This window comes from Dipteris shenzhenensis, chromosome 30, assembly GCF_047967505.1.
Source record: "Dipteris shenzhenensis isolate YYH24624 ecotype China chromosome 30, Dip_SZ_1.0, whole genome shotgun sequence".
In the NCBI taxonomy this organism is placed as follows: Eukaryota; Viridiplantae; Streptophyta; class Polypodiopsida; order Gleicheniales; family Dipteridaceae; genus Dipteris; species Dipteris shenzhenensis.
Window position 1 is genome coordinate 21,371,887 of NC_141625.1, and position 20,226 is coordinate 21,392,112.

The 20,226-nt window shown below is 41.7% G+C and overlaps 1 protein-coding gene across 1 annotated transcript; it reads left to right on the plus strand.

The window, feature by feature from the left end:
• The first annotated feature begins 7,641 nt into the window (after positions 1-7,641).
• Positions 7,642-8,790, plus strand: LOC147881832 (uncharacterized). Its single transcript, XM_087401931.1, has one exon. The coding sequence runs from the start codon at positions 7,727-7,729 to the stop codon at positions 8,765-8,767; it is 1,041 nt and encodes a 346-aa protein (XP_087258057.1). The 5' UTR covers positions 7,642-7,726; the 3' UTR covers positions 8,768-8,790.
• Positions 8,791-20,226: the final 11,436 nt, after the last annotated feature.

Here is a 20,226-nt window from a genome sequence, read left to right on the forward strand (position 1 = left end):
TTTGATGGGTATGATACTTACAGAGGCCTTAAACTAAGTGAGTTTAAGGCTTATACAAAGTATCATACCCATCGGAGATATGCATCTATGTTAGAAGCACAACAAAAAATATTTTTAAACACCCAAGGATGATGCATGGTAAGATACAAAGATTCAATCATACTCATTTCAAACCATGCAAATGATACCCGATTGGTATGATACTTTGCAGAGGCCTTGAAATTACATAGTTTAAGGCCTCCCATTTAAGTCAAGCACTAGGGATAAAACACCATTGAAGGGTCCATGGACTATGGTTCTTATTTTATATCAATAATTTTATCATTTTAAAAATAAATGCAAGTATATATTTTTAATGAATACAATAATTGTATTATTTATTTTATAGCAATAACTATATAATTTCTAACTAGCAATAAGAGAGAGAGAGAGAGAGAGAGATTCATATTTATATTTTTTACAATATATAAATCAGAGTAATGATTTTTTATTTTTTTTAATAAATATATCATAATCCATATTAATAAAGAGGTAATGTGCTAATGTTATGGAATAGCTGAGTTTGAGAGAGATTTATCTCCAACCTCTTGTGTACGCAATAGGTTTGGGAAGCCCAAAACTTATTTCAAGTGCAATAGTTCTGAGAAATTTTAAGTAATAGGTTTGAAAACTATTTAAAAGTCTCAAAATTTTTCATTTGAAGTTGTTATCCACGTAATAGGTTTAAAAGGTATTGAAAATTTTCAAAAAGCTTAAAGCAAAATAAGTTTTTTTTGAAGTTGTTGCGTACGCAGTAGGTCCCCATGATGAGATTTATTCAGTGTATTTATTAGTCTCGTGGAGTGCAAGGCACGATTAACCTATTGCAATATAGAAATATGAGTCTGTCGTGAAGCTTCTAGCTGCTTCCTCCTTCACTTCCTTCTCCTCTATAAATCTCCTTTCCTCTTTCTTTCCCTTCTTCTCTCTCTCTCTCTCTCTCTCTCTCTCTCTCTCTCTCTTCGTTCAACCACTCTTCTCTCTGCTCAACCCCTTCCGCTTTCTCTCTAGTCATTTCTTGCAAATGTATCGTTAGGTAAATGTCCCGCTCCGTGTCCCTCTCTGGCTGCTGTCATTCAAGATGCAGCAGCCACCCGAAGGGTCATATGAATTTTGTCTGTGAAATTAGGATCGAATTTCAATTGATTTTAAGCAGTGGTTTGATAGCTATGAATTTATGAAATCGGAGGAGCCAGTAGTATACTAGAATGCAATAGGTTTGAGAATATTGAAAATGTCCAAAAACCTCAAAAAAACAAGTTCTTTGAAGTACAATAGGTTTGTGAGAGTTTTTTGTGAAACCTTTAAAAATAGAAGTATTTGAGTATGCAATAGGTTGGGAGACGAAATTCAAAATAATTTCAAAAAAGTTTATAATTTAATGTTGTTTCGTACACAATAGGTTGGAAAGAAAGTCACTTGTTGCAACATTTGGAAAATTTTACCAATTCGAGCAACAGGATGAGATGAGGAGAGAAACACAACTTTTGAAGAATGAAGTTTAGAATGAAAAAGGGAGTCAAGGTAATGCTACTTATACTAAATTAAAAAGCTACCCTAAACCTAACTATATAATTCCCCTCTTAAAATCCAAATTCCCTCATTTTCATTTCCTCAATTTTCAAATTCTCTTGTGGGTTGCTCGTCATCCTCCTCCCCGTCTCTTCTTCCTCTCCCGTCACCTCGCTCCCCCCTCTCTTTCCCTTCCTTCTCTCCTGTCACCTCCCTCCCCCCTCTCCCCTTCCCCTCTCCAACCCACCCCCTCCCTCCTCTCTTCCTCCCACTTGCCTCCCCCTCTCCTTTCTGTAACCCCCTCCTCCTGCTCCTCCTCCTCCCACTCTCCTCTTCCACCCTCCCCTCCCCCTCCTCCCTCATCCCTCATCTCTCCCCCTCCCGACTCCTTTCCCCTCCCCCTCTGCTGCTCCCCTCCCCCTCTGCCATCGTTGCTCCTCCCTCCCCTCCCCCTCTACTCCCTCCGCTCCCTGGTTGCTCTCCCCTCCCCTCCCACTCGTGGCTCTCCCCCCTCCCCTACCTCACTCTACCGCTCCCTCCCCTCCCCTCCCCCTTGCCGCTTTCTACCTCCCCTCCCTCTTGCCGCTCTCCCCTCCCCTCTTCTCGCTCTGCCCTCCCCTCGCCTTCACTCGCTCTGCTCCCCCTCGTCACTCCCTCGCTCTCCCCTCCCCCTCGCTGCTCCCTTCGACCCCCTCCCCCTTACCGCTCCTAGTAATCCCTCCCCTCTCCTCGCCGACTCCCCCCCCCACCCCGCTCCCCCTCCTCTCTCTCTCTCTCTCTCTCTCTCTCTCTGGGTCACTTCGGGTGGGGTGGGGTGCGGTGGGGTGGGAGGGGGTGGGGTGGGGTGAGGTGGGATGGGAGTGTGAGAAAGGGGAAGGACCTCCCCCAAAACCTATTGTGAGCGCAACAGGTTGGGGAGGGGGGGGGCAACCTGTTGCGTACGCAACAAGTTAGGGGGGGTTAGCGGGCTGGGTAGGGGGTTTTAGCAAGCGGGTGGGATAGGGTCGGGTAGTGGAGTTAGCGGGTCAAGTAGGGGGACTAGTAGGTAGGGTCGGGTAGGGGTGGTTAGTAGGCAAGCTAGGGGAGGGGGTTCGAGGGGATAGTAGACCAGGTAGGGGGGTTAGAGGGGGGTAGCGGTAGGGTTTAGCATGGCGAGTAAGGGTAGGGGGGTTAGAAGGGGGCGGGTAGGGGTAAAGGGGGTTAGAGGGGGATGGGTAAGGTTAGGCAGGGCTAGAGGGGAGTCGCAAAGGGGGGTTAAGGGGAGGGGTAGGGGGGTTAGGGGGATAAGGGGAGGGGTAGGGGGTTAATTAATTAAATTTTTAAATAATTTATTTGAAATTTTACTTTAAAATTTTAAAATAAATATATGCTTAATGAAATTACTTTATTTTTTACATAATATATCTTTATTATATTTTTCTTTAAAAATTAAAGAACAAATTGATTAAATTTTACTGTAAAAAATTTAGTTTATATTAAAATTTACTTTCAAAAATTAAAATAAATATGTTTTCTAAAAATTTTGATTTTATATTTTAAAACAATATACAGACATACTAGTTCAACTTTATTATATTCCTATTTGTTTTGGACCATAGAGGTTAATTAACCTATGTTTGTCCATGGATTGATTAATTTATTTGGGTTAATTAAATTATTTTAAGCTATGCCTAAGAAGAGTGCACATTATTTAAGACGGTAGGATTAGAACCCACAATCTTGTCTTTCCCACATGTGAGCCCTACCACTAAGCTATAGAGTGGAAGAGCATACCTAGGACTAACTAAAATATTATAAATGGTCCCTCTTCCCCCTTCCCCTTTAGTACTTGCCTTGTTCTTTAATGCCCCCTTCAAATGGTCCCCATTCCCCCTCCCCCTTTAGTACTTGCCCCCTCCCCCTTTAGTACTTGCCTTCTTCTTTAATGCCCCCTTTTTAAGTAGTCCCTCTTAATTGAAACTTCTCCTTTCCGCCTTTATCCCTTAGTTTAATCATGCCCTTTCCCTCTTTCTTTTCACCCCTCTTCTCTTCCCAACAACTAATTAATGGGAATTTCCCATTTTTCAATGTATGGGGGGACATACTTTTTATTTAAAAATTAAATAAAAATCAGCTTAGTTTAAAATAAAGCTTAGAAAATTTTGACTTAAGTATAGAATTTAGACAAAGTGTATAATTAAAATTTAGTTTAAAGTTAGTAAAGTAGTGCAAAAGTAAGACTCCATGTGGTTAGTTTGAAGTCTAAATTTTAATATATATTATTTATTTTTTCAGGAAATCATGGCAAAGTCTGATGCTTTAAAGGTCAATCCCAAATTTCCCAATCATGTTTGGTATTTTTTGGAGAGAAATTCAAAGTGCTACATGGTGATCACCGCAAAGAACGTGTCAAGCTCTACATATACTATGGAGACAATACGAAATGCTCACAAATAACTATCAAAGACAATGGTTTGATGGAAGTTGTGTGCAATTGCAGAAAGGATGAAGATCTGGTATATAAGGTATGGGATAACAATAAGAAGTACTTTCTGAAGGCTATACTAGATTCAATTCAAGGATCTCTAGAATTACTTGATGCCTTGGAATCACTAAGAAAAATATGGGATAGAGTGCCACCAATACCATCTGGCCCTGAGGTTGTATCCCTAATAGCATCTTTGGTTGTAACTACAATATCTATGGTTGTAACTACACCATCTACGGCTATAGTTACATGATCTACATGTGTAACTACATCATCTATGGGTGTAATTACACCATCTACAGCTGTAGTTACACCATCTACTACGGTTATAACTACAGGAATGCGAAGGGGTCGTCCTAGGGCAAGTTCGACTTGGCATATCTATTCCAAGAAAGAGAGCCAAAAGAAATCTAGCTCCACGTGCAAATCTTCGACTGTAGCTCAATAAGCCAATTTAAAAAAAATTACAAATCATAGAAAGACTCCGAGTCATGGACATTGTGATAATAAGTAGGATACACGGATGAGAAGCTAAAATGTAGTCACACTTCACAAACAGCCACACTTTAAAAATGATATTGCAAAGGTAAAATAGGCAAATGTCTAGGAGGACACCAAACTATAAAATGAAGAAGACATGGAGGTGAAAAGGTTTTTGTGGATCTTGGGGATGTAATGAACATGCAAGTGCAAGAGAGACTGGGCCCTGTTCAAATAGGAAATCAAAATAACCCTTTCTAAAGAATCTAACATTGGTGATGATTAGACCCTTCCTCAACCAATTGGTTCAAATCCTTGTTTCTATCACTATCAAGGGGGGTCTAACTCCTGACAGGAACCCAACCAACACATGTGTGCTAAGCCACTCCATAGACTCAAAGAGGAGTTTATCATAGAGTGTAGCAGTGACATGCGTACCTGTATCAGAAGGCGACATTGCTTGATCAGGTTTAGAGTTCTCTTTCGAAAGTGTGCATGGGCTTTTCTGATAGCTTCCTCCCACTCCAATTCCTGAGAAGAGAGTCTGTGGGGCCTGTGCGCTTTGCGTTTCCTCTTGGACTTCAGCTGCTTCGATAGTCTGTCGTTCATCCATTCTCTAAAAGACTTCTCTAGTTCTTGCAAAGGGCTTCTTGTTTGGTACCTTTGTCGATGGCATTGTTACTGGACTCACTTGGGCTACCTTCTGCGCCATGGGGGAGGGATGTCCCTTCTACTTCAACTTCTCTTCCTGAGCGGGCGAGGACAGAGTTCTCTTCTGGAGAGGGAGTGCGAGGAGCAAATCACAATTTGCAGGAAGGGAGAAGAACCCTCTTCTAGCTGTTGTCTGTGCTGCTACCGAGTACGAGGCTTTGGCACCACCTCTTCCACCTCTGCTTGCTTGCCAGCCTCTGTCGACGGAGGAGTTTTGTTCATCTCTAGAGTATTATGTGTACCTTTCAGCTCGCGCACCACTACCGCCTCCACGTCCTCTCACATGGGAGTTGTATCCACCTCTACTCTCTCACATGGGAGTTGTATCCACCTCTACTGATGGCAAGAGAGCATCCTGAGTTGTCGAAATGAAGTTCTTTGCCATGCTAAAAAATGAAGCTTACAAGTGATGTTTGCAAACCACCAACGAAAAGAGTTTGTGAGTCTGTCTTGGTCATCAGGGGAGGGAACTATGCATCATTAGCAAGTAGATTTCCCAAGCTTGGTAGCTGTCCTTTAAGACCCATATCCCATACCAGTTTTGTACGGTAGTTCAGGTTCAAGATGTGAGAAGGTATGATGTAGATAGGAACTTCCATCAAGATCACCTCCATCACCATCACCGTCCTCCATGTCAGCCAAAAATTGATGGGCACTAGAAGATAAATAAGGGGAAAGGTGACAATGTAGAGGGGAATGGACCACAAGAGAACTTTCTTGGGAGGAAAGAAACGAGAAAATGGTGAGTGGTAGGGAGGTAGTGAGCCATTTTCCAAAGTCTTTTCAACTAAGAAAATTGACTCCAGTTCATTCCTCCACGAGAAGTGCCTACTTTTTGGATGGGGTATTGAATCATGTGAGATACGGAGTTACTGAAAGAGATTTTTACTTGTGGCTAGAGTAATGATGGTTTATCCAAGTCGTACTTATTGCATTGGATTTTGAATGAGGACAAATTCTTGTTTTGAGGATGGCTTAATTGGACCGCGACTAGGATTAATCCGCCATTGACCTTATGCTAGTGGGAGTAGTGCAGGGCCTCTATGGATGACTAGTGAAACAAATTAGACTTAATAGCACAAGTCATCACAACTCCTTAGGGAATAGGTGAGGAGTCCATATCTCTTTAGTATCAAGAGCCATCAGGGACACGTTAGAGAGGTATGGACTCCATAGGGGATAAGTGAGGAGTCCCCATCTCTCTAGTATTAAGAGCCGTTGCACACCCCAATGCTCCATGAGTGTTGCAAGTATTGAGAGGGCCCCTTGAAAAGGCGTTTCTTTTGTCTTCTTAGAAAGGAGTGTCTTTTAGACCTGACTCATGGCTTCGAAGGCCTTAGTGGAGATATGTCGTAGAAAGGGCCTGCCCTTTGGGTAGGCTTAGCAACGTTTCAAATTGGGCAAAGCAGAAACTAGGCATTTTTAGAATTTTTAGAAGTGCAATTTTCCTATTGGACAATATGTTGATACTTGGCTTCTCTTCATTAGCTCCGGTATGGACTTGAATGCTTGACTCTCTCTCTCTCTCTCTTAATTAGTGAAGTCTTCCTACACACCATCTCCACCTTTTCTCGTCCCCCCCCCCCCCCTCTCTCTCTCTGTGTATCTTCCTCCACACCATCTCCAATGGATTCTTTTTTGTTTGCTTCTTTAATCTTGGATAGGCCTTCTGAATGATTGAATATCATTCACCTTGTTTTTTGTTTTTGGGTTGTTCAAAATCCCCATTGGTTGCTCCCAACCTTAGCAAAGAGTATTGATGGTTTTGGGTCTCCTTTTATCACTTTTGGGCCATTCGCATTTACTACTTGATTTGGCATTCCCTTTTATGATTTTTGGGCCATTCGCATTTATGAGTCTCTGCACACTCATCTTGTTCTCGCTATTCACCTTCATAGTCCCTTCTTGAATGTGGGACTTCTTGAATGTGGGACCTACGTTTTATGACTTTTGGGCCATTCACATCTCTGCACCCTCATCTCCTCCACCTTCAGAGTCCCTTCTTGAATGTGGGACCTCCATTTTACACCTTCATAGTCCCTTCTTGAATTCATAGTCCCTTCTTGAATGTGGGACCTCGATTTTATGCTTGCTCTGAGCATTTCACTCAGGTTGGGGATGAATGATAGATATATCATTCACCTTTTTATGGAAAGGTGAATTTTTGTCTCACTCTCGGAAGGGTAAAATGCAATCTATCGACACCCTCCTCGTTTTATATCTCTGTCTGAAGCTGCTAGATGCCTGAAGCTTCTGGAAGAGTTTGGACCAGTCTACCCCCCTCGCGCGACATTAATCGGCTTACCTGAAGCAATCGCGTCAAGTTTACCTTAATCACTGATTGCGCCCTCCCCCGGGCCGAAACAAATTAATTAATAGCGTCCCAAATTGGGGGCCCCTATTTAGACACAAACTCTCGTTAAGAGCGACCCCAGTCTTTGACAGTCTGTGGTCGACCGACCTCCTCCGTTCCTTAGGAGCCATCTTGACTCGCAATATTGCAATTGAAGGCTCACAATGGCCGATCCAGTATCAATCTTTGGAGCGGTCACAGGAGGCCTGCAGGTAATATTAGCCCTCGCTGCCTATCTCGAACAGCGCAGAGCTCGAAGGCAGCAGCGGCGTCTCCAGCAGCAGCAGAAACCAGCTGGTAACGAGCCCAACGATGAGGGCCAGCTGATCACGGACAGCCTGCGGGTCAATCCTAACAGCTACTGCAATCTCTTCCCAGAATATCAATCTCACAGCTCTGACTTATTACAGCCTGTGCCTCACGGAAGCCCTGTCCGGCCATTACCAGCACCCTCATCACGGACAACACAGCACCAACACGGAGGTTATGGAGGGACAATAGAGTTGATACCGGAGCAGCAGGCTCCGAATACATACGAGGACCAGGCCGTCGGTATCAGCATGGGAAAGGAACTGCACTATACCGAGATAAATGCGCAAGCTCACTGGAGGTTGTTTCAGTCGTCAGGAAGCTACAGAGGGTCCAGAGGGGCCGTAGCGGTGCTAAACTGGACCAAGAGAACGATAGACATGTTTGTGCAGTCGGGGAACCACACGAACCAGAAGTCTTACTACCACGACTACAAGGTGAGCTGCACCTGCGATGTGGTTGCTTTCGCGGAGCAATTTGGGCGCAACCATCAAGTGTTCTCGGGGGTGATTCGCGACGGGTGGCTGAAGGGGTGCAACGAACAGATGAGGATCGTGGAAACCGGCGAACATCGTCCTTATAATGATTCATGGACGTTCTTGGGTATCGATTATGCCACGAGATGCTACGATATACAGGGGTTTGTGAAGGTGTCTAGGGGAGCTGTGTTGGGAATCATCTGTTGTCTGTATGCTAATCCCTCCGAACTAAATTTGGACGTACTGGAGGGCGCTAGAGAGCTCGACGGACTGAAGGTAGTTCGCATTGATTCGCATGTGTCACGCGATTTTCTGGAGAAAGCTTCCGATTGTGCTTTCTCTGTTTTCGGCTTCGGAGACGACGGTTGGAGCAGGAAGAAGGTCCTCATACCTTCTTACAGAACCGAACCTTCATAGTGGAGATGCATACTCTCTTACAAAAACCAAACTTAATCTTACTTCTCTGGCTTCGAACATAGTGCTTTTGTATTTTCTAATGGAGACGCGCTTACAAAAACCACACTTAATATTACTGCCGACATTGTACCTTCTCATGGTTGTAATTGGCTTAGAAAACAATGCCTTTTGTATTTTCTAGTGGACGTGAGGTGGCACCTACTCGCTTACAAAAACCAAACCTTAATATTATTGCTTACATTGTATCTTCTCGAGGTTGTAATGGCTTAGAAAAACCAACCCTACGAGTGCCTTTGTATTTTCTATCGGTTGTAATGGCTGAAAGCTCGGTGAGACTTTTGCTTGGCCTTTATTTAACGGACTAAAATCTACGCATGTTACTTTTGAAAATTACATATTGCACATTCAAACGTCTAAGAACCGGATATATGAAGAGCAAGTTTGTAGTCTTTCAACCATAAAGTGACATCAATTTGCCAGGTTTTGTCACAATTCTTTGGGATGGCCAGAATTTGGATGTAGGAGCTCAGGGAGGCAAGGCACATGCCTACCTAAGCTTCCATCTATGATTGATTGCCAATGGGAGACTCCTTGGGTACCTATGTTTTCTTATTGGCCTGCCATGGTAGAAAGCCATATTGGAGATTTTCGGTTTGAGAAGTGAAAATCACTTTTCCATTTTCAAAAAATGTTTTTGGGCTTGTGGTGGATTTATTGCATCAAAATTGGCGGCATACAATACTACACGTGTCCGCTCAGTACCTTTCATGGCATAATTTATGGATGTTTGTTAGTTCTGTTGTGTTAGGTTAACCACGTTCGCATAACATGGAATCTCATCCACGTGTTACTTCATGCATGCACAAGTGCCACCTACTACTTCACGTGATCTTCACCTACACGTAGTATACACATGCAGATCATTTGTATTGCACATGCAAGCACCGCTTGCATTGCTATAGCACCACTACGCATTGAATCACTCACCTTGTGATGATCCAAGATTATAGGCAGCATCTTCGCACGAAGATGGAGATGTATCAGAGCTATAAAGCTCTCAGTTGTCTATGGAATAAACACTGTGTGGAGTTTGAGTTTCACGCACTTCTATTATCAAGTTGTTTGCATTTTCTTATTGTATTACGTCTGATTTCATCGTTGGTCAAGATGCGAGGTATGATGAAATCAGATGCAATACAATCAAAAAATGCAAACAACTTGATAATAGAAGTGCATGAAATTGAAACTCCACACACTGTTTATTCCATAGACAACCGAGAGCTTTATAGCTCTAATACATCTCCATCTTTGTGCAAAGATGCTGCCTATAATCCTGGATCATCACGAGGTGAGTGATTCAATGTGTAGTGGTGCTATAGCAATGCAAGCAATGCATGCATGTGCAATACAAATGATCTCCACATTGTGTATACTACGTGTAGGTGAAGATCACGTGAAGACTAAGTGGCACTTGTGCATGCATGTAGTAACACGTGGATGAGATTCCATGTTACGTGGACGTGGTTGACTAATCATTCCCCCCTCAAACACGACCACCTTGTGATCGGGTGTAGTAGAAAAATTCATTTATGTGACACCTTGCATATGAAGAGGTTGTACACCAAGAAGGGATCGGAGGTGTTGAAATCAAGTTCGAGGCAACGACTTGGTCAGAAGATCAGCTAAAATATCTTCAGTGGGAAGATGATGAACAGTAAGCTCGCCATTCTTCACAAGGTCATGGATATAATGATAGTACAAAGAGAAATGCTTGGTCCGAGCATGTAACATGGGATTTTTGGTGAGTGCCATAGCACTTTGATTGTCACACCAGAGAGGAGTCGGAGTGCCAGGAAGCAGCAACTGAAGATCAACGAGCAGACGACATAGCCAAACCACCTCTCGTGAGAAGCTAGAGAGGCTGCTATATTCTCAACCTCGGTGGATGAGAGAGCAACTACTTTTTGAGATTTGCTAAGCCAGTGAGACTGGTCGTCCACTGAATCAGTCAGACCCCCAGTTAGCATCTGAGAAAGCTTCCAATTAAACTGCGATAAGGAAAGGAGGAATTTCTCATGGTTGTGACATGTACAATTCCTCAGTAATTTCTCCATGGAGGAATGTTGTCTTTACATCCTTTTGTTGGATTTCCAAATCAAGAAACACAGCATTTGCAAGAAGCACACGGATGGTGGTAAGTTTAACAACCAGTGAAAAAGTTTCAAAGAAGTCGATTCCGGCCACTTGAGAATCTCCCTTGGCAACAAGTCATGCCTTAACTTGGACAGACTACCATCAGTATGGTACTTATGCTTAAATATCCACTTACATGGAATAGATGCACGCCCATGAGGAAGTTTAGTAAGTGTCCACATTGAATTATGCAAGAGCGATGCATATTCGTCGTCCATAGCTTTTTTCCAGTGAGTGATCAGCATCTGGTCCATGTATGGCTTCCTCGTATGAAGTTGGATCAACATTATCATCATGATGATAGTAAGCCTGAGCTGGGAACCATGGGCACTCAGCAACATAATAAAATTGGGCATTTTCAATGATCTTGGCAGAAGGCTTTCAAGAGCGAGGAGGAAGAGTGGATGAGGAAATAGGGGAAACTTCAGGAACATCTAATTCTCGAAAAAGATCACTAAAATCAATGGAATAATCAGTGTTAAGAGAATGACCATCGGTGGGAGAAGTAGAGGAAGGAGATGAAACTCTAGGGGTATCAATGGCAAGGGTGGATCAACATAGATATTGGGCAAGGAAGGAACTTCTGGGGCAGAATCGTGAGTGCTAGAATCTGACTCAAGAGGTTCAATATTTTCAGAACTAGGGATATCCATGTCAGGGAGAGCAAGAAGAGGATATGAAGAGAGATCTACAAGATGAATATCATGGAGAGCATCCGTGGAAGGAAGAGCTTGACTAACTGGAGGAAAATCTAAAGAAACATTATGATGGGTACCTGGAAAAGTATCTTCATAGAAAATGACATCGGTGCTGAGGACCATTTGATTCCGATCCAAATCCCAAAGCTTATAACCGGTGCAATGCAACAGATAACCAACAAATATGCATACTACGAGGATCAAATTTAGAACACTGGCGAGATGGTTTCTTAGCAAATGCAAGACAACCAAATAACTTGAGAGATTAAACATTTGGTTTTCGTCCATACCATCGCTCCTAAGGAGTAGCACCTGGTAGAGCTGCACTTGGAAGACAATTTTGAATGTAAATAGATGTATGGATAGCCTCAGCCCCAAATAGTAGCCCCCATATTCTTGAAGATATGCATGGGATCCAAGAGATGATTGATTTGTAACTAACCCCAATAAGGAAGCTCATGAAAGATCGATAGCCTCTTCATACCAGGAGGAGGTTCCTCTCCATTTGCCCTCCAAGCTTGAATCCAGTCACTTGAATCCAGTCACTTGCCTTGCAAATGACAATGTTCTTGAAATTGATTGCTGAGATATTCTCCTCCATTATCTGACGTGAGTGCCTTGATTTTGTATCCGGTTTGGAGCTCCACCATACGTTGATAATCAACAAAATTTTTCAATGCTTCTAAGTGTTGTAGAAAGTACACATCCATCCATCTGCTAAAATCATCAATGAAGGTCATGTAATAAAGACTTCCTCCCTTGGATGGTATTGACATTGGACCACATATATCTATATGAACAAGTTCCAGTGGATGATTGGCACAAGGTGCTTGTCGATAGAAGGATATCCAAGAATGCTTTCCTAGGACACATGCTTCACAATTACCAAGTCGGGGATGATTATCAAGGTCAAGTCCCTCTACCAAACAATGGTTGTACATGTACTTAATGGCTTGAATATTGCTGTGTGCAAATCTTTGATGCCAGATATTTGCATATAGCATTTCTAACATCTTCTTGTAAGCACCCTTTTATTGTAATTGGGAGGATAAACTATCAAAGCAACAAAGAAGTCATGTCAACAATATAACATAATCATAATTATGCTAACGCATCACGATTATCGGTACACTAATCCTACAGCTTAGAATACCTGTAAGATCTTGTGCCAATCATGGGACTTGAGCCCACTAAGCTTATTGTCCTTTGAAAATGCTCCTTTCAAGCAACGCATGTACCCTGTGGGTGTTTGAAAAGAGGCAATGTCTGCCTTGACCACTGCCTTCTCCCTCGTAGAGAGGATCCATGTTGCTTTCGGGAGGATAATTTTTCCCGAAGCATGCACTTGGGGCCACAAACGAGACATCCTATTCATAGCACACAAGTCTTCTTGCACTCCTCTCAAGTCTTTGGAACCAACCAAGTGTGCTGTCATCAACTCCGCTATGGATTTGCATCGGAACATGTGCTGTATTCTTGCAATGATGGGAAAGGGTCTCAAGACCTTTACCGGTATCTGCTCACCTTGCAAGTCATCTCTATATCGTTGCTCCCCACATTTCGGACAACTAGCCAAATCTCCATGCTCACGACGAAAGAGAATACAGTCATTACAACAAGCATGGATGGTATCATAATCCATACCCACCATTGTTAGCATCTTCTTCGCTTCATCTCTTGATGCGGGCATGGTATTTGGTACAGGCAACATCTTCTAGAGCAACCTATCACAATTCAAACATACATAGGCTTCGAATAATGATGATTTGGTACACTAATCCTATGGCTTGGAATCCCTGAAATATATTGAGCAAGCTTAGAATCTTACAACCTGACATTGAGCAAACATTTACAGACTCCTGCATTCTTTGAATTAGAGTGACAAAAGTATGTATTTGTTTGCTCAATAGTAGGCTATTGAAGCTTCACGTGGGAGGAAAGAGAGGAGGAAAGAGAGGGGAAAAGAGATGAGAAAAAGGACAAAAGAGAGGAGATAAGACAGAAAAAGAGAGGAGAATAATGATGATTCTCAAACATACATGATGATTCTCAAAACAAACAATATCCAAATAATGAGTCAAATTAATGTAGGAGCTAACCTCATTAAGGCCGAGACACTTGTATCCGACCACCCATACTTTGCTTGCAGATTCAAGATTGAGAGACAAGCACGTAGTTTAGACATCCTAGCACCCTCGTACAACTGTGTTGATTGCAACTCTCGCATTTTGACCTCAGACTCTGACATCACGTGTACATGGGATGTAGTGCCCCTAAAAATAGAATCCATCATGTTGACCATACCCTCGTCATCATCCGGGAGACTATAGTCTTGCTCAAAGTGTGAAGGTATATGCGTACCCTCGTCAGCCTCCTCATCCTGTTTTAAGATTTCGTGTAAATATAAGATCTTGTCTCAAGGTTTTGTATCATAATGGTATCCAATATTAACCACGAACTCAAATAGCTTTGACTCTATTAACAGTAATAAAATAGCCATATATGAGCTTCTTTTTTAGCTTTTAACAATAAGTGCCCTAAAACGTCACTATATAGCGACGTTTTGCTCTATTCTATCACTATATAGTGACGCTTTTAAATATAAGCGTCGCTATATAGTGACTGACCAGCGTCGCTATATAGCAATGCTGTGGTCATAAACCCGAAACCCCGCAGTGCGGCGCTTTCTTTAGCATCTCTATTGTGAGAAAAGCAATCTCTCCTCCCACCTTATATCCGATGACATCGCTTTTCTCCTCTCTATTCTCCACTCCTCACCACTACTCAACCCCTCTCCTAACACTTGTGCTCCCTCTCCACCCTTCTCCCTCTTTGCTTGTGTTTTTAAGAAGGTGAGTCTCTTTAAGCAATGTAGGTTCGTTTTTTATGAGATTTCATTTTGTGAGTGTTGAAATATGTTTCTCCTTGTATTGCTAAGGCTATGTGCTAGTTTTCATGCTTGATTTTCAAGGGTTAAAGACAAAAACCGAGATTTTGTGAAAGAAAGAAGACTCACCTCTTCTAGTCTTTTTGGTATTTCTCTTCCTCCTCTTTCTCCTTGTTTGTAGGCTTATGCTTGTCTCTTCAATCCAATCCCTTTGAGAAGTTGCTTCTTTAAACTCCTTCTTCCTCTAACTAGTTATTTGAAAAATGGTATGTTTCCTCTCTTTTGTAGGGCTAGTCCACAAAACACCGAGCGGGACTATTCCAGGTAAGAAAGTGCTTCCTCTTTTTTCCTTTTGTTATTTTTTTTATTTGCATTGGCCTGTAGCTAGGCGCTAGCTGCAGTGATGGGCGTAGGAACCCTCTTTCCCTCTCTTCCCCTATTTCCTCTTCTTTCCCTCTCTTTTTCCCCTCTCTTCCCCTATTCCCTCTTCTTTCCCTCTCTTCCTCTCTTCCTTTTCCCTCTTCTTTATCCCCTCTTTCAATCTCTTTTTTCCCTCTTCCTCCTTTCCTTCTCTTCTTTTTTCACTCTTTCAATGGCCTGCCCCCCTCTTCCGTCTCTTATGTTTATGCTCTTTTTCCTCTTCTTTTTTCCCTCTTTCATCCCCTCTTTCAATCTCTTTTCCTCTCTTTCTCCCCCTCTTCCCCCTCTTTCGATCTCTTTTCATAAGCATATGTATTTGCCTATGCTTAAGCTTTCTCTCTTTTTCTTTTATGCTCATATGCTCATGCATAAGAATAAGCATATCCTTTCCTTCCTTTTCTCTTATGCTTATGCTCTTTTTCCCTCTTCCTTCTCTTATGCTTATGCTTATGCATGAGCATGTCTCATTTTCCTCTTTTCCTCTCTCTTTCTCCCCCTCTTCCCCCTCTTTCGATCTCTTTTCATAAGCATATGTATTTGCCTATGCTTAATCTTTCTCTCTTTTTCTTTAATGCTCATATGCTCATGCATAAGAATAAGCATATCCTTTCTCTCTTCTTTCTCTTATGCTTATGCTCTTTTTCCCTCTTCCTTCTCTTATGCTTATGCTTATGCATGAGCATGTCTCATTTTCCTCTTTTCCTCTCTCTTTCTCCCCCTCTTCCCCCTCTTTCGATCTCTTTTCATAAGCATATGTATTTGCCTATGCTTAATCTTTCTCTCTTTTTCTTTTATGCTCATATGCTCATGCATAAGAATAAGCATATCCTTTCTCTCTTCTTTCTCTTATGCTTATGCTATTTTTCCCTCTTCCTTCTCTTATGCTTATGCTTATGCATGAGCATGTCTCATTTTCCTCTCTTCCTCTCTCTTTCTCCCCCTCTTCCCCCTCTTTCGATATCCTTCCCTTCTCTTCTTTTTTCCTCACTCTTTCTCTTCTTTTCATAAGCATATGCCTATACCTATGCCTATGCATATGCATATCCTTCTCCTTTCTTTCTCTTCTTTTTCTCTTCTTTTCATAAGCATATGCCTATGCATGTCCTTCTCCTTCTCCTTCTCTCTTCTTTCTCTTCTTTTTTCCTCTCATCTTTCTCTTCTCCTTCTCCTTCTCTCTTCTTTCTCTTCTCCTTCTCCTTCTCCTTCTCTCTTCTTGTGTTCGTAGGTGTGTGTGGAAAGACTCTTGGTCTTATCCATTCCAATAGAAGGGGATAAGTTTGACATCGAGTTCCTACCAGTTTGGTCGTGTCCATGAAACTATGCTACTGTACAATTTATTATAATGAACTGTTCTATCTCAATTTTACTTGTGCATGTGAATGATTCATATTTTCTACAGTTCAAATGTGCTAGTACGTGCATTTTGTTGGTTGCATCAAGTTTTTATAGGAGAATATTGGTTGTCTGAACTAAAGTAGCTTTTGCATCAAAACCTTCACTGATTATGATTGACCTAGCCAAATTGCTTTATAAACTAGATGATTAAAACTGTTGTCAAAAATCTCTCAGAGCTTTAGCTGTGTGCAAATAATAGGGAGTAAATGCAATATATGGTTGTAGCCTATTAATTTCTTGGACTTTATATGTGCGTTGAGAAGCCCAATGCACATTGAGTTTTTGTTGTAATATTTTGATTCTTGAAAGCTGGTGTTGGACTTTAAATGTGCATCTAGAAACCCAATGCACGTTGAGTTTTTGCTGCACTATTTTGAAAGATGGCATTGTGTGTTATGGGGTTGGATCATTGTATGTTATACCACCAGTTGAGTTGAATACCTTACCACCTATTTAAATCAAAACCACTTCATAGATTGCTTATTTTTCAAAGTGCACCTCAACTTAGAAGTGCAGCACATATTCTTAAAAAATTGCTAAGAGAAACCGCATTTAAATTCAATTACTATGTTGAGAATATATACACCTTTTGGCAAGGAGTATAGTAGCAGCCAAGATGATTTGTTGCTAGCCACCTTTTGTTGAGTAATGAATTGTTTTATTGATATTTTGTTTGTCATTAATTAAGATTTGACTTTTCAACATATATGAATAATTGCATTTCATGCACTGTTTACTCTTTTTTTTAATGATATAACTCAAACTTGTTTCATTATGAATTAGCTAATATATGCTAAATTCCTCCTTGATTTATTGAAAACACAAAAACGTCAACCTGCTGCAAAATGATACAAAACTATTGGAGGTGTGGATGTGTTGCATAGTGATAAGATTGAATAAACCACCAATTAAATTATAATGCATTTAATTTGCAATTTTGCAGTAGCAAGCACAGTTGTGGCAACTAAAAAATGATGGTCCTCCTCCGAGGCAGGCCTAATGAATATTATTCATCTTATTTATCAATTAAAGGGTCCTCTTCTTTTGTTTTCAAAGGATGAGTTCACAAACTCCACACATCTTTTTCTCCGTTGAAAATGAAAAGTCTTTTATGTTCTGAGGGCTAAAGTTGAGTTTTTCATGAACATGGATTTTGTTTCAACTTTCTTTGGTTCCAATCCATTTCTTTACCATTTATTTCTTAAGTAGAACACTTATGAGGGTTGTTGAAAAGACCTAAGTATTTCGTTTTAATTCCATCCTATGACTTAATAGGTCCTTATCAGCTACTTTAACATTATTTTAGCAATTCTTCATGGCCTTTTTCTCATGCTAATGGGCTCTTTAAGAGTAAAATTAATGTAAACTTATGATTCTTTCCAAGGCTAAGTTTTGATGAGTTTTGGGTGGTGGCTTTCCCATGGCTTTATTTCACCATTTCCAAATTCTATGATGGAATCATTTCACACTACTTTGGTTTGAAAATTTTTGCCTCTCAAATTGTTTGTTCATTAGGGGAGAATTGGGGTCTCCAAAGGGCCCCCAATTAGTGTTTCCTAATTTCAAGGGATTAGTGAGGTATTTGAGTTGTACCAATGGGAGTGCTCCTTTTTATGGGGCAATGCCATGTTGAGGTGGAGGGTGGATAGACCTGCAAACAGCCCCTATTGGCTATTCCTCTTACACCAAGGACCACTCAATCCATCCCCCCTTCCCCCTCAACCCATGCTTGACCCTTCTCCCATATGCACCTCCCCCAAACAAACCCACAAGTCATTCAAGAGGTGGTGGGCCCTTCTGGGCGAAATTTTCCCCCCTCTTAGCTTGTTATAGGCCTGCCCCCTCCTCTTCTCTGCCATTCTCCCTCCATTTTTCAAACGTGGGAACTCATTTGGCATCTTCTCTGCCCCCTCCTACTCTGGTCCACTGTGTTTCTCTCTCTCTAGCACCTCTTGTAGCAACTGCTCATTCTCTCTCCATTCCTAGCTATAGCAGCTCCTACAGCAACAGGCTGCTCATCCCCCTCTGCTCTTTCTCCCTCCATTCCTAGCTACAACACCTCCTGGAGCAGCTGCTCTTTCTCCCTCCATTCTTAGCTACAGCACCTCTTGGAGCTTCTCTCAACCTTCAGTTGCACCCTCTATACCTTCTCCCTCTCTCTCCCTCTATCGGAGCTGCCCTCTCCCTCCAAGCTGCACTTTCTGTACAAGCATGGTGAGGAGACCATACATGTACTCTATGTCCCACAGGAGCAAAAATGCACTGGTTGAATGGGTGCCTTGCACCTGCAGCTTGAATGATTGGATAGTCATGAGAGGATCTGCCAAGGGTCCACATAAGCTTCCCAAGAGCAAAAGAGGTGATCTTTTGCATGAATGGAAGGGCCGCCTCATGAAGTTCAAGCTTGGGAAGAAAGGATGGCTTGCAAAGGTGCAACACATCTACATGGGGAAGGACATGCGCCTTCCTCCATCAAGCAATCAATCGACAATACCATCACATTGTAAGTCTACATTTTGTGTAAGATTTTGAAGTGTAATGAGTCAGTTTGAAATTGTATTTTGAAATAGAACCAATGTAATGAGTCAGTTTGAAATTGTATTTTGAAATAGCACTCGTGCATACCAGATGTATTTCCTTTAGACTTTGAGGAGTGGGAACCAGTTGAGTGCTTCTTAGGTAAGTTTACTGCCATTCATGAGGATTTAGGAATGCAAATGCATGCTGGAGAGAACTCCTCTGCTTTGAAACAAAGAAATATCTATTGGTATAATGCCAAGTACATTACTCCAAGGACGGCATCAAGCTATGGCCATCTTCAATGCATTGCAACACCACAACTTGAAGACATGGATTGCAGCATGGTCGACACAAGAACAATGCAATCATACAAGGAAAAGATTGCAAAGGATGTGGGCATGGCCATGAAGTTTACATTCGGCTCTAAATGGGTAAGGTTGTCTTGGTTTATGCCTCTACACATTTTTGCTTCTTATTTTCAGAATATCCAGATGCACAGAACAAAAACCATGTGGCCATGCAAGTGCCTACATGAGAATACCCTTGAGGAATTGCTTGGGGTGAATTGGGGAAGTAGGTCAGGTGAACAAAAGGGTGATCTGTTTCAATGCGATGTATGTAAGGACAATGTGGTTGTCAAGTACCACATCTCCCACCAAATGTTATATTTTGCTTTCCAATATAGGTGCTAGAAGAAAACAGTGGCAATTGGCTCCCCTTTGACTCTAACGACGATGATAATACAAGGGTAAGTTTATGTATTGGTTCTCATTTAGGAGATGTTAAGAATGTGACTGTTACATCACAGTGGACTCTCAGGGACATGCGGGAATACCTATTGGTCATGGAGGATGGCATGTCTGAGTCCTTTCACTTTACCTTAAATGGTGAAAAGGTAGGAAAGCGTGTAGAGAAGCTCGTGCATAGTGCCACTTTTATCCCTCCTGCAATATTGAAGATTGTAAACAATGTGGGGTGGAACAATTGTCGATTTTGATATTTTCCAATTAATAATGGTGCAATTAATTTTGATGTTTGAATGGTTTTGTTTCATGTCAATGTCAAGTTTTTCCCCAAAAATTTATAATACTTTTTATTTTTTATATTTAGAACATTTGGGTATATATAGGTTATAAAGTTACTTTAGTTTCAAAGTTTCACTATCATAGCCATAGTTCTCCTAGCTACCAAACTACCATGGATTCTGCTAGGTTTGCTTTCCATGATCTCATCTCCCATACTCCATTAATTGATAGAGAGAAGGAGTTATTTCCAGTCTTTGATAAGAGCGCATAGATGTCCTAGGCACCTACTTGGGAGCCCGAGAGGATTTTGAAGACCTCATC

Excerpts from the sequence above, each read along its gene's own strand:
- LOC147881832 (XM_087401931.1), top strand. The coding sequence starts at position 7,727 with ATGGCCGATCCAGTATCAATCTTTGGAGCGGTCACAGGAGGCCTGCAG.